Source organism: Equus quagga, chromosome 15 (assembly GCF_021613505.1).
Source record: "Equus quagga isolate Etosha38 chromosome 15, UCLA_HA_Equagga_1.0, whole genome shotgun sequence".
NCBI classification, from domain to species: Eukaryota; Metazoa; Chordata; class Mammalia; order Perissodactyla; family Equidae; genus Equus; species Equus quagga.
In genome coordinates, this window is record NC_060281.1 from 30,678,746 (window position 1) to 30,691,122 (window position 12,377).

Sequence of the window (12,377 nt, forward strand, 5' to 3'; positions counted from 1 at the left end):
CGCTAACCTGTGTGGGGCAGATCTGCCCGGAGACAGGTGACGAAAGAGCCCCGCCTTGAGCCTGGGGTAGGAAAGCCCCGACAAGTGGATCTCGCAAGAGGAGGCGAGGAAAGGAGGAGGGACGGGTGTGCGTGATGGAGCACCGGGGCTGCTCCCCAGAACCTCAGATCTGATTTCCCTTCGCCTTTTCTCCAAATAGGCTGGGCCGGCTGCGTTCGGAAGTGGGTGGATCTAGCGAGCGGGCGGCTGCTTTCGTTTTCCCTTTCCCCTAAAAGGCTCGGTTCTGGCTAAAGGGGCCAGGCTCAGCCGGTTCCTGGGACTTTCCTAGAACCCCGCCCCGGCCCGGCCTTCCTCCCTCCCCCAGCCGCCGGTCCCCGCGCCCGCTCCGGCACCGACTCGGACGGCACCCAGAGACTGCGGCCCAGCGGGGACGGCGGTGTCCCAGGCCCGGGAGCGACCCCCGACAGCGCCCGCGCGCCCATGGCCAGCTCAGGGTCCCCCGCTCCCTGCGGGCGCCTCTGCCTCTCCCAGGCTTCCCTCGCGTGGCTGGGCGCAACGCTGCTGCTTCTCGCCGACTGCGTGCTGCTCCGGCCGGCGCTGCCCAGAATATTCTCCCTGCTGGTGCCCGCCGCGCTGCCGCTGCTCCGGGTCTGGGCGGTGGGCCTGAGCCGCTCGGCTGTGCTGTGGCTGGGGGCCCGCAGGGTCCTCAGGGCAACCGTTGGCTCCAAGAGCGAAAGCGCAGGAGTCCAGGGATGGCTGGCTGCTTTGGAGCCGCTGGCGGCGGCGCTGGGCTTGGCCCTGCCGGGACTTGCCTTGTTCCGAGAGCTCGCTTCCTGGGGAGTCTCCAGGGATGCCGACAGCACCAGGCTCCTGCACTGGGGAAGCCGCTTCGACGCCTTCGCCCTCAGCTATGCAGCGGCCCTGCCCGCAGCCGCCATGTGGCACAAGCTCAGGAGACTTTGGGTGCCGGGAGATCACGGGGGTTCTGCAGAAGCGGTGCGTCGGCTTCTAGGCTGCCTGGGCTCAGAGATACGCCGCCTCCCGCTGGTTCTTGTTCTGTTGGTCCTCTCCTGTCTTGGTAAGGGGAACGCAGGGGTAGAGGCACGGACCTAGGGTACTGGGCAGGAATCAAGAGCAATGGTCAGTGAGATAGATTAGTGTACATTCTGGGAAATGTGGATCAGGCGAAGGCAACCAAGCTCAGGTCCAGTGTGGAGGAAAGAGCCCCGGCCCGGGTGGGAGTCAGGAGTCCTGCACTCCGGTGGTGACCCAGGTGTCACTTAGCTGGCCGCCTTGGGCAAGTCCTTTCCCCTGGGGCACACATCCTGAACTCCAGCCTTCCTAATTAGACCCCTAAAGGTCTGGTGGGGCCACAGCGTTGTGAGTTCCAGGGTGGCCTGTTCAGGTGCATGGTTGTGTCCTCTTTCTGCCACTGACCTCCAGGATAATGGTGAAGGGTGAAAGAGGCGTGGGCTAGGGGCAGTCTGGCTGGAGCTGACTGACCTGCTTAGACTTGATATTTGTGACTGATCCATCTCTCCTCTCCTTCCCCAGGGGAGATGGCCATTCCATTCTTTACTGGCCGCCTCACTGACTGGATTCTACGAGATGAGGCAGCTGCTACCTTCACTCAAAACATAACTCTCATGTCCATTCTCACCATAGCCAGGTCTGGGGGCTAAAGATGGAAAGCTGAGAATGGGGGACCCTGAAAAAGAGGGAGTTGGAAGTTGGGGGTGCCGTCCAAAGTGCACTTCTGCCGGGATACCTGGGACCTTCCGTCTGTCCCCTGAACACACCCTGACCCTCCTTCTCTCTGTCTCTCTCCAGTGCAGTGCTGGAGTTCATGGGTGACGGGGTCTATAACAGCACCATGGGCCGCATGCATAGCCAATTGCAAGGAGAGGTGTTTCGGGCTGTCCTGCGCCAGGAAACAGAATTCTTCCAACAGAACCAAACAGGTTTCTCATGAAACTCTTTTATGACATGTCCATATATGTACTCTTTAAATGCCCATACATCCTGTTACTTATAACCTTGATCTCTCTCTCACCATACACATTGTCATTTCTTATTCTTGTTATACCTCAAGAGCAAAATATGGTACTCTTTACCTTCTGAAAGACCTAGTTTTTCCATAATTGTATCTTCCCTATGTGTGTGTTTAGATAGAAACTACAGAATTTCAAGCCTGGAAATTTTGAGATCACAGAGTCCAACTGCCTCATTTTACAGAGAGGGAAACTGAGGCCTAGACCCTAAATGCTGAAACTTGCATGGTCACCTACGGATGGAGACGAGCCTGGGGATGGAATTCGTCTCTTGATTCTCAATCCAGTGCTCAGTACAGCTGCGTGGACTGCTTCCTAGCAGTAGCCTCTGTTTTTCTCCAGCTCTGTTGTATGACCAGCTCAAGCTCTTCCTGCCTATGTGTATAGCATGGGATATACAAGTTATTTAAGGAACAGAAATCTGCCAGAGAAAGGGAAATTCACATGGGCATCAGTTTCTTTATAATTAAATTGAAGGTCTTTGGCCAGGCTTTTCCTCTCTAACACTCCTTCTCCCTGCGCTGAGATCCCCAAACCTCCCTATAGCCCTAACCTTGTTTTCCCCAGCCTCCTTAGAAGACCAGTGTTGACACCCCTCCCCCTGGCACCCTGGCTCATTGCTAGTCCCTCCCATCACTCTGAGCCTCTCATTCACTCCACTCTCTTCTCCCCAACCCCTGGCAGGTGCCATCACATCTCGGGTAACAGAGGACACGTCCACCCTGAGTGAGTCTCTGAGTCACCAGCTGAGCCTAGTGCTGTGGTACCTGGTGCGGGGGCTGTGTCTCTTGGGGCTTATGCTCTGGGGGTCACCGTCTCTCACCATGGTCGCCCTAGTGGCCCTGCCTCTGCTTTTCATTCTGCCTAAGAAGCTGGGAAAATGGCACGAGGTATGTCTGGGGAGTTGCCTCAACCTACATAGACCCTCATCTCCCAAACTTGGAGGACTCAGATCCTCTCAGATTTCTTTCCTGGGACCCTCACTGATTCTCCATCTTCGTGGGATTGCTCAGTGTTGATCTTCATATTATCACTGTCTTCTCTTCTAACTTCTGCCCACAGTCTGTCTTTTAAAATATGATCATCAATCTCAAGAATATGATCCTCTATGACCTTTCTGAGTTATTTTTCTCTCATCTGTATCCCTTTAGTATCCAGGGGGTACACCTGTGTCCCTTTCTCTTCTCTCCTGTCCCTCTGCCTCTTTTCACCTTTAATCTCCAACCAGGTAACTCAGGTACTAGGGACCCTTTGGTCTGCTAACCCTGTGTGACATCTCTCGTCCATGTCTCCACAGGTGCTGGCAGCACAGGTGCGGAAGTCTCTGGCAGAGTCCAGCCAGGTAGCCATTGAAGTTCTGTCCGCTATGCCTACAGTCCGGAGCTTTGCCAATGAAGAGGGTGAGGCCCAGAAGTTTAGGCAAAAGCTGCAGGAAATGAAGACACTCAACAAGAATGAGGCCCTGGCCTATGCAGTCAACCTCTGGACCACCAGTGTGAGCACCTGGAGATAAAAGCCTATTCCCTTGTCCCCGTGATGCCTCGATTCCATTCCCTTTTGCATGACCCTGCTCCACACTCCTCCTCCCCTGGGCAATGGTTGGTTCAGTGCTCTCATCCTAGCCACCTGAGGCTCAATTACCCTACTCAGTGTTCCCAACCTGCCCTCCCCCCCTCCCCCCATTTTAGGCATGCTAGATGGCTTCTTTCCACTATGGTACAGAAAGTCCACCCACCCCCCTTTTTAGGGAGATGCCATGTCTTCCAGTTCTGGGGCCTTCCTTTGCCTCTCATGGGGTGCTCAGGGAGTCGTAAATTCCTGCACCTGGGCTCACTTCATGCTGGGACTGTGTGGATGTGCCAGTGATAGCCATGAGAATAGCAGAAGCCAGGAATGAGGGGCATCTGTGATGTAACTGAAAGAGAACTAGACCAGCAATCAGAAGTTCCTGGCTTGATGCTGCTAGTTACTAGCTCTGCAACCAGGGGCTAGTAACTTGTCTTCTGTTAGACTGTTTCCTCATTTAAAAAAAAAATGGGAGTGATATAACTTTGTTTATAGGGATCTTGATATGAATATGGATGACATTACATTCATGAAAGCCTGTGGTGAAGAGCAAAATGCTCCCCAAACAAGGCAATAATGGTGATGGTGATGATGATCATGATGACTCTATCGTCATTGAGTAAGACTCCGTGGGGTCTCTGTGGTTCATTCTTCCTTTCTACCTATCGAGCCTGCTGCTGTGACTTGCAGGAAAGGGGCTTTATATCTCCTTAATGCTAACGATTCTGGTTCTTTGCACCCCCTCCCGGTTTTTCTACCACAATCCCTTTTTTCTTGTGGACTCTCCACAGATCTCAGGAATGCTGCTGAAGGTGGGAATCCTATACATTGGTGGTCAGCTGGTGACAAGTGGGGCTGTAAGCAGTGGGAGCCTTGTCACATTTGTTCTCTACCAGATCCAGTTCACACAAGCTGTTGAGGTGAGGTCCTTCCAGTCTCACTCCCCATTGCTTTTCCTACCCTATCCCATCACCATCTGTGTTACTTTCCTTCCATTCTTTACCCTTCTCAGATCACATGACCCTGGCAAACAAATGAGGGCTCCCCACCCCCTCTGACTCTTCATACTTCCCCTTCAGGTACTGCTTTCCACCTATCCCCGTGTACGGAAGGCTGTGGGCTCCTCAGAGAAAATATTTGAATACCTGGACCGGATCCCTCGCTGCCCAGCCAGTGGTGTGTTGACTTCCTTAAACTCGGAGGGCGTTGTCCAGTTCCAAGATGTCTCCTTTGCCTACCCAAACCGTCCAGATGTCCCAGTGCTGCAGGTACAACCTACTGATCCTTGCATTCCACCAACCTCACTCTCAACTCTACCATCCTAAATTTTCTTCCTGCCTTCAGCCTGCTTAACACCAGGTACAGGTAGATCCCTCCTAACACTTCAAAGGCAAAGATGTGCATCACCTATTCCATAAAGCTGCTCCAAACTCGAGCCAGTTTGGATTTCCAAGGAGAAAAGGAGAGGAGGCACTCAGGGAGAAGGCTCTCACATCCTAGGGAATTGCTGAAGCAAAATCTGTGTCTCAAGTCTTCCATCTTTCCTTTTTCTTTCTGTTTGGGATTTGGAATATGATTTTTCTGTTTTCTCGTGGTATCTGATATCAAGTTTGGCATAGTGGTCTTTAGTCTTTTCTCTCGTCTTTGCTCATCTTCCATCTCTACTCCTTGGGGAGGTATCATCCCTGAGAAACAGAACTCTGTGCAAGTGGGAGAATAAGGGTTGCTCTATTTCCATATTTTTCTCCTTTCTTCTCTGGGGTAAGACATCATGCTGTGTAACAAGACAATGACAGTCTCAGGGTTAGGGGCCTTAGTCTGCCTCTTATTGTGTGATTCTCTGGCTTCCAGGGGCTGACGTTCACCCTGCGTCCTGGTGAGGTGACGGCGCTGGTGGGGCCCAACGGGTCTGGGAAGAGCACAGTGGCTGCCCTGCTGCAGAATCTGTACCAGCCCACAGGAGGGCAGCTGCTGCTGGATGGGAAGCCTCTTCCCCAGTATGAACACCACTACCTGCACCAATGGGTGAGCAAGAAGTGGCATGGGGGAGGGTGGGAAGCACCAAGTATAAAGAGCATTCTCACTGAGCACTCTGAAGGCAGGGTTAGGGAATGATAGGGAACCGTGGGTGGATATGTGGGTGTGGTCTGCAGAGATGGTGTGTGATTTTGTGATGTGCTCTCAATAAAGATTTTGAGTCTTCAGTCTCTAGATAGCCACTCCTGTGTTCCTTGTTCTATGACTTTTCATCATCCCAGGTGGCTGCAGTGGGACAAGAGCCACAGCTATTTGGGAGAAGTTTTCAAGAAAATATTGCCTATGGCCTGATCCAGAAGCCAACTATGGAGAAAGTCATAGCTGCTGCAATGAAGGCCGGAGCCCATAGTTTCATCTCTGAACTCCCTCAGGGCTACGACACAGGTGCTCTCCCACTCGTTATCACCACCCAGACATCTTTACCTTTCCTGAAACCCCAATAGTCTTGCCTTTAATCATCAGTCTCTCCTGCCCCACTGACATCAGTTTGAAGTCGTAAGATCTTGTTCTTGTGGCTCCTTCATCCTCATGTCCTCAGGACTCCATTCACTTTCCTGGAACCTTCCCTATCCAGCTGCATCCATCAATCCTTGCTGTGTGTGTGTGTGCATGGGGTACACTTGTGGTTATCCAGCTCTCCCCTTGGCTCTTGTCTCTGCAGAGGTAGGCGAAGCTGGGAACCAGCTATCAGGGGGTCAGCGACAGGCAGTGGCCCTGGCTCGAGCATTGATCCGGAATCCATATGTACTCATCCTGGATGACGCCACCAGTGCCCTGGATGCAAACAGCCAATTACGGGTGAGAGAATCATTTTCTTAATGCTTATCTCCCACCCCATCTTCCTTTCTTCACTCATCCTATGTTAGTTATATGAACATCATAATTATCCAAACCAGTGCTCACAATTCTCAGTTCCCATTAGCTACTCCCCAAGATGCCTGGAACCATTTAAAAGAGACTATCTACAGACTCTGAATCTCTGAAGCCAAACATAAGGAAAATACCGTCCTGATAATATTAATATCAATATTAATTGAGATTTTACTATGTGCTTGACATGCTTCTAGACCCTTAACATGCGCTGTCTCACTCATGTATTCGTCATGAATGCTTGTGAGCTGGTTTGTTACCCTCATTGTACAGATGATAAAATGGAGGCTAAGAGAGGTCGAATAACAATGTCGTTCGGCTGTTGAATAGCAGAGCCTCGACCCAAATTCAAGTCTACCTGACTTGAATGCTTATTCTCTTTACCACTAAGTTACATTTCCTTAAAACATAATATAGAGATTCCTAGTCCACAGCTACAGAGGAGGGACTATTCAACACTTTTCACTCTTTGCTTATGGGTTTCACCATAGGATGCTGACTTTTATTCCACTGTTGCCACCTCCTGTACACAGTCCTTAATAAATCAAAGGTTTGACAGAGAAGCACTCAGAAAGAGAAGCTTCAATCTCCTTGGGGTTGTTGGCAGAGGCAGCAGTGATCCTGGTGAGGTCTGTCCAAGCTCTGGAAACACACATGTCTGCCTGGGCTGGGAGAGGTCCCCAGCTCTGACAGATTCTGCGTCTTTTCTCAGGTGGAGCAGCTCCTGTATGAAAGCCCCGAGCGCTACTCTCGGTCTGTGCTTCTCATCACCCAGCGTCTCAGCTCCGTGGAGCAGGCTGACCACATCCTCTTTCTGGACGGAGGCACTGTCTGTGAGGCGGGAACCCACCAGCAGCTCATGAAGAATAAGGGACGCTACTGGGCCATGGTGCAGGCTCCTGGCGGGTCTGGTGCTCCGGAATGAATGACTTCTCAGACCTGCACACTTCATCACCCTCCCTTTTTTTCCTCCTCTCTATAATGGAGAATTGGGGGACAGAGATCTTACAGAGCTTCAGAGTAGGCGGCTGCTTCTAGGAGGAGTTCCATCCTAACTGTAACCCCCTATATGGTGCCTGAAATTCTGTCATGAGCGTTATCTCCTCTCCAAGCTCCTCTTGATAACACAGACTTTCTAGAAGAAAACATAGACTTTAGAACTCCTTAGTGTAACTGGGTTTAGGGTCAGGTTTGGACAGCAGCCTGAAAATCAGGAGAAATATTTAGAATATACAGAAAGGGAAAATCAGCTACCTTCCAATAAGACCAAAGGCATATGCTGGCCATAAATACCCTGTGGATTCTTGATATTTATAATAAAATTGGTGTTTTGTACTATGGTTTCTCGCATTTTCAGCCCACCAAATGTCTCACAGACCTTTTTAGCACACTTTTCAGGCACTAGGTATCTCCCTCCTTTAGCATCCTCAATGTTTCACAGCCTTAAGTGAGCTATCTTCTTTCTCCCTTAAGGTTTCTGTTGCCTACGGTGGCTCCCTCCTCTTTTCCATCCCCCTTCCACCTCCTACCCCTATCCCCCCATCCCCACCCCTATCCGATGCTCGTTCCCAAGGATAAACCCAAACTGGGACACAGCTTCCTCCACGGCACCAGCAGCTGCAGCTGGGAGCCAGGGCCTTTCTGAGGTCGAAGATGGAGGGCGAGGGCGGCTAGAGGAAGTGCCAGCGCGCACGCTGAGGAGCTCGGCGCGCCTCACCCTTCCCCACCTCGCCCGCCCTGGTCCTTTCCTGCCCGGCTCACTCAGCTCAAAAGTGGCACCTGCGGGGATAATCTCAGCGTAGTGGGCAGGGTTGCTAGTAAATTTCTTCCACTCAGGGGAGGCCTTGGTTTGTGACGTTAACAGTTGCTGGGCAGATTAGGCCAAAACAGGTTGCAACGGTAGGCGGAGTTGAGAGGAGTTAAACTCGGCAGTCCTCCTTCAAGCAAGAATTATGCGAGGGGGTGCGGGCAGAAAGGCAGTTCTTGTGGATGGCTACAGGTTAGGGAGACCGTTGAACCGAGAGAGGCCCTAGGAAGGACCACGTGGAAAGATTCAGAAACCGCGCCCTCTCCTTGGTGACCCTTCCTTCACACGCCGTGGTTATATTCTACTGCCGATTGCCCCAGGACCCGTGCTCCGTGACCCCATGCACTCCTGTTCCACCCCTACTTTTACAAAATGATGCTCATATGAACACCCCGCACCCCGGACGGGAGACTGCTCCCAGCTTCTTGCGGACTTCCAGCTTTCTGGTTGAGGCTACGCGTTTAGATGATACCGCCCCTACCACTCCGTGTCTGTTCCCAGAGGACGCCCGGCTTCCTGGTGTCTCTCGCTGTAACCTCATTGCCAAGAGGGCTTTGGAAGCCCCTTCCTCTCTTTCTTCCTTTCTTCGGACAGTCTATAACCCACTGTTTCCCCAACCTCCAAGAAGGCGGAGCAGAGAAGTCTGTCCCCAATATGATATCCCTGGTCCCCAGACACCCACTGGTCTCTTCTCGGGAAGGGCAGGGGGATGCGGAAAAAATTCTGGTTCCCTCCCCTTAAGGCTGCGGGCTTTCGCTTTCACTTCCTCCTCCGAGAGAGCCGATCTCTGGGTGCCAGGCGATCATGGCGCTGCTAGAGGTGTGCGGAGCCTCCCCACGGCAGCGGGCAGACTGGGCTCTCCCCGCCGCGGGAAGCGGGTATCGCTCGGACCCTGGACACTACAGTTTCTCTATGCGATCTCCAGAGCTCGCCCTCCCGCGGGGAATGCAGGTCAGGGTTGTAAGAGGACCCCGTGGGAGGCGGGGAGGAGAGCGCAGAGTAATGGAGGGTCTGTCTTGAGAGTGCCCGGAGGTGGGGAAATGCAGAGGGGGCCATCCTTTATTCGAGGAGAGCCACATCCAGGGCCCCCGAGCTCGGGAGGATGCCACGTGGGAGTCGGAGGCTGACCGCCCGAGGGTGAGGAAGTGCAGATTAGAGCAGAGAGGTGAGCTGGGGCTCCTGTCGGAAGCCAAGAGAGCTTTCCTGCCTGTTCTCCATCACACACGCATCAGGAAGCCTTTCTCATGGGACTCTCCTATCGCAGAGGGGCTGTCTTCGAAAACCTGTGAACTTTGGCGTTAGCCTCCCCTCGGCCACTCACTGTTGTGTGTCTTGATCAATTCACTTTGTCTAGGTCTCCGCCTCTCTTCTGTAAAATGGGGATGCTATTAATAAAATGTGGTTGTGAGGGTTAAATGACCTATGCATGGAAAGAACATTAAAGTCACCCTCAACATTTTTAGCTGTGGTAACATTTATTTTCTTTTATTTATATTGTGCTGGAAAACGTTGGTGTGGTGTGCCTCGTCTTTTCCTTCTCCCAAGCCATTTCCTTGTAGAGATTAGTTATTAACTGTTCCTTTTATTGACGGTGGGAGAGTTTCTGCATGTCTCCTCACTCCCACTCTTTCTAAAATCCTCTCCTGGAGCCTCCCTGCTTCAGAAATTTTTATGGCCTCCTTCTCTGCCTTTTCTCCCTCATTAGCCCACTGACTTCCTCCAGTCCCTGGGTGGAAGTGGAGAAGGGAACGTTCAGATTGAGATGGCCCATGGCACTACCACGCTCGCCTTCAAGTTCCAGCATGGGGTGATCGTGGCAGTGGATTCTCGGGCCTCAGCCGGGAGTTATATTGGTGAGTGTGCATCCCAGCAGGTAGAATCTGGGGAGCTGGGCCCACCGCTCAGCAGGAGCCGGACATCTGCACCAAAGCAGAAGCAGATTTGGCTTTAGGACACACAGGGAGAGCTGTGGGGACATTCCTCCTCTCTCAAAACTCCGTCTTCTTCCAGCCACCTTACGGGTGAACAAGGTGATTGAGATTAACCCTTATCTGCTCGGCACCATGTCTGGCTCCGCAGCGGACTGTCAGTACTGGGAGCGTCTGCTGGCCAAGGAGTGCAGGTAGGCGAGGCCTCTCCTCTCCCTTCTAAGCCTGGTGGTCACCCCTGGAACCTGGATCCTCCAGATCACTGCTCCTCACCCTTTCTCCCTGTGCTAACGTAGCATCTTAGTGCTAATGCAGTATTTCCTAAAATAGCCTTTTGGTGATAAAAACCTCCCAAATCTCAGCTTGTGCTCCTGCCAATAAGCCAGATAATTTGTCAACCTATTTAGCACTGACTCTATCAGCCATGGTGGGAGAGTATCATTTACTAGGATTTCTTTATATGGTTTAGATACTTTAAATTCCAAATCTTTCCCTGATCCATAGATCCTACAAAACCACTCCTTTCAAATGCTTATAACTTCAATCATTTCCTGCTCATCCAGTGGGCTGCTCAGAGAGCTAGCCTTCTCCTGCCTCCTCTAAGTCCTCTCCCCACACCGCCCTGTCCTCACCCAGGCTGTACTATCTGCGGAATGGGGAGCGCATCTCGGTGTCCGCAGCCTCCAAACTGCTCTCCAACATGATGTGCCAGTACCGGGGCATGGGCCTCTCCATGGGCAGCATGATCTGTGGCTGGGACAAGAAGGTGAGTGCTCTCCACTCTCCATATTCCCCCACCGTGGGTGAGAGGTCAGTCTCCCCATTGTACACTCCCCCTCACTCCCCTACAAGATGCGTGGCACATAGACGGCTCGGTTATAGAACTGTTCCAACATATCCATGGGCTATTTCTGGGACCAGATATGGACTATTGTTTCATAAGCTTTTCCCTTTTGATAAAATAGCTGATTCCAAGTTTGTTTTTCAGTCCCCCCCCCCCCCCCCAAAATTCTATGATTGCTATCAAAGTGTTGTCCTGGCTCAAATGTTCCTGTGGTAATTCTTATTCTTCTGTCCACTTTTTGTGGCTCACACTTGAACCTGTATGTTACCAACAATCCCCTTTCCAATTCCAACCTGGAACCTTCTTGCCTCCTATAGGGTCCTGGACTCTACTATGTGGATGAAAATGGGACTCGGCTCTCAGGAAACATGTTCTCCACTGGTAGTGGGAACTCCTACGCCTACGGGGTCATGGATAGTGGCTATCGGAACAATCTTAGCATTGAAGAGGCCTACGACCTGGGCCGCAGGGCTATTGTTCATGCCACCCACCGAGACAGCTATTCTGGAGGCGTAGTCAATAGTAAGAGACCAATGCTCCCACCACCACGCCCCTGAGTGGGGAAGGGGGGTTTCAGATTGGGATGTCTTCTCAAGGGCATTGAAGTCCCAGTAATGAGGACTTTGAGCGTGTGTGTTGCTGTTTGCCTTCAACATAACATTATTAACAGGAACTTGCTGAAGGGAAAGGTGACTCCATGTTCTTTCTCATTTGTCCACAGTGTACCACATGAAGGAGGATGGTTGGGTGAAGGTGGAAAGTACAGACGTCAGTGACCTGCTGCACCAGTATCGGGAGGCCAGTCACTAACAGTGGTGGCGGCTGGGCTGGCCTCTTCTGGGAAAGCCCACTGACTCAGGGACCTGGGCCAGCTTAGGCCCCAGGAGAAAGAGGGGCCTAACCTGAGCCCAGAGAGAGAGAACCAGGGGCCAGTGGGGGCAGGGCAGAGTTCATCCTTTTGCATGTTCTCTGTTTCATCTCCGCCCACCCCCCCCCCCCCAACCTCCTGGGTGCCCCATTCAGCGCAATAAAGGAAAACGGTTATAAACACTTCTGTGTTGTAGCTGAGTGTGGTTGGAGCTGTGCTTCTTGAGGGGAAAGGGGCAGGAAATAAAGAGAGGATTTCTTGAGACGAGAGACTCAAACCTCTACCTAACAAATGGAGCCTCACCAAATATTTCTCCTGGGTTTTCCTTCCCCACTCCCCTCTCCAGGACCTCAGGCAGGCTGATCATCATTGCGTGTGGACACTTACTTGCAATTTAATTTAGGTT

At 52.1% G+C, this 12,377-nt stretch overlaps 2 protein-coding genes across 2 annotated transcripts; both read left to right on the top strand.

The window, feature by feature from the left end:
- Nucleotides 1-33: 33 nt before the first annotated feature.
- On the top strand, nt 34-7,859 carry TAP1 (transporter 1, ATP binding cassette subfamily B member). Its single transcript, XM_046640366.1, has 11 exons — nt 34-1,078; nt 1,555-1,669; nt 1,831-1,961; nt 2,736-2,941; nt 3,349-3,546; nt 4,409-4,537; nt 4,697-4,885; nt 5,469-5,642; nt 5,876-6,038; nt 6,316-6,452; nt 7,237-7,859. Exons 1-11 carry the CDS (start codon nt 481-483, stop codon nt 7,447-7,449), a joined length of 2,253 nt encoding a protein of 750 aa, XP_046496322.1. The 5' UTR covers nt 34-480; the 3' UTR covers nt 7,450-7,859.
- Nucleotides 7,860-9,089: 1,230 nt separating this feature from the next.
- On the top strand, nt 9,090-12,161 carry PSMB8 (proteasome 20S subunit beta 8). Its single transcript, XM_046640295.1, has 6 exons — nt 9,090-9,282; nt 10,037-10,184; nt 10,342-10,453; nt 10,896-11,025; nt 11,421-11,625; nt 11,825-12,161. The coding sequence occupies exons 1-6, from the start codon at nt 9,136-9,138 to the stop codon at nt 11,911-11,913; spliced, it is 831 nt and encodes a 276-aa protein (XP_046496251.1). The 5' UTR covers nt 9,090-9,135; the 3' UTR covers nt 11,914-12,161.
- The last annotated feature ends 216 nt before the right edge of the window (nt 12,162-12,377 follow it).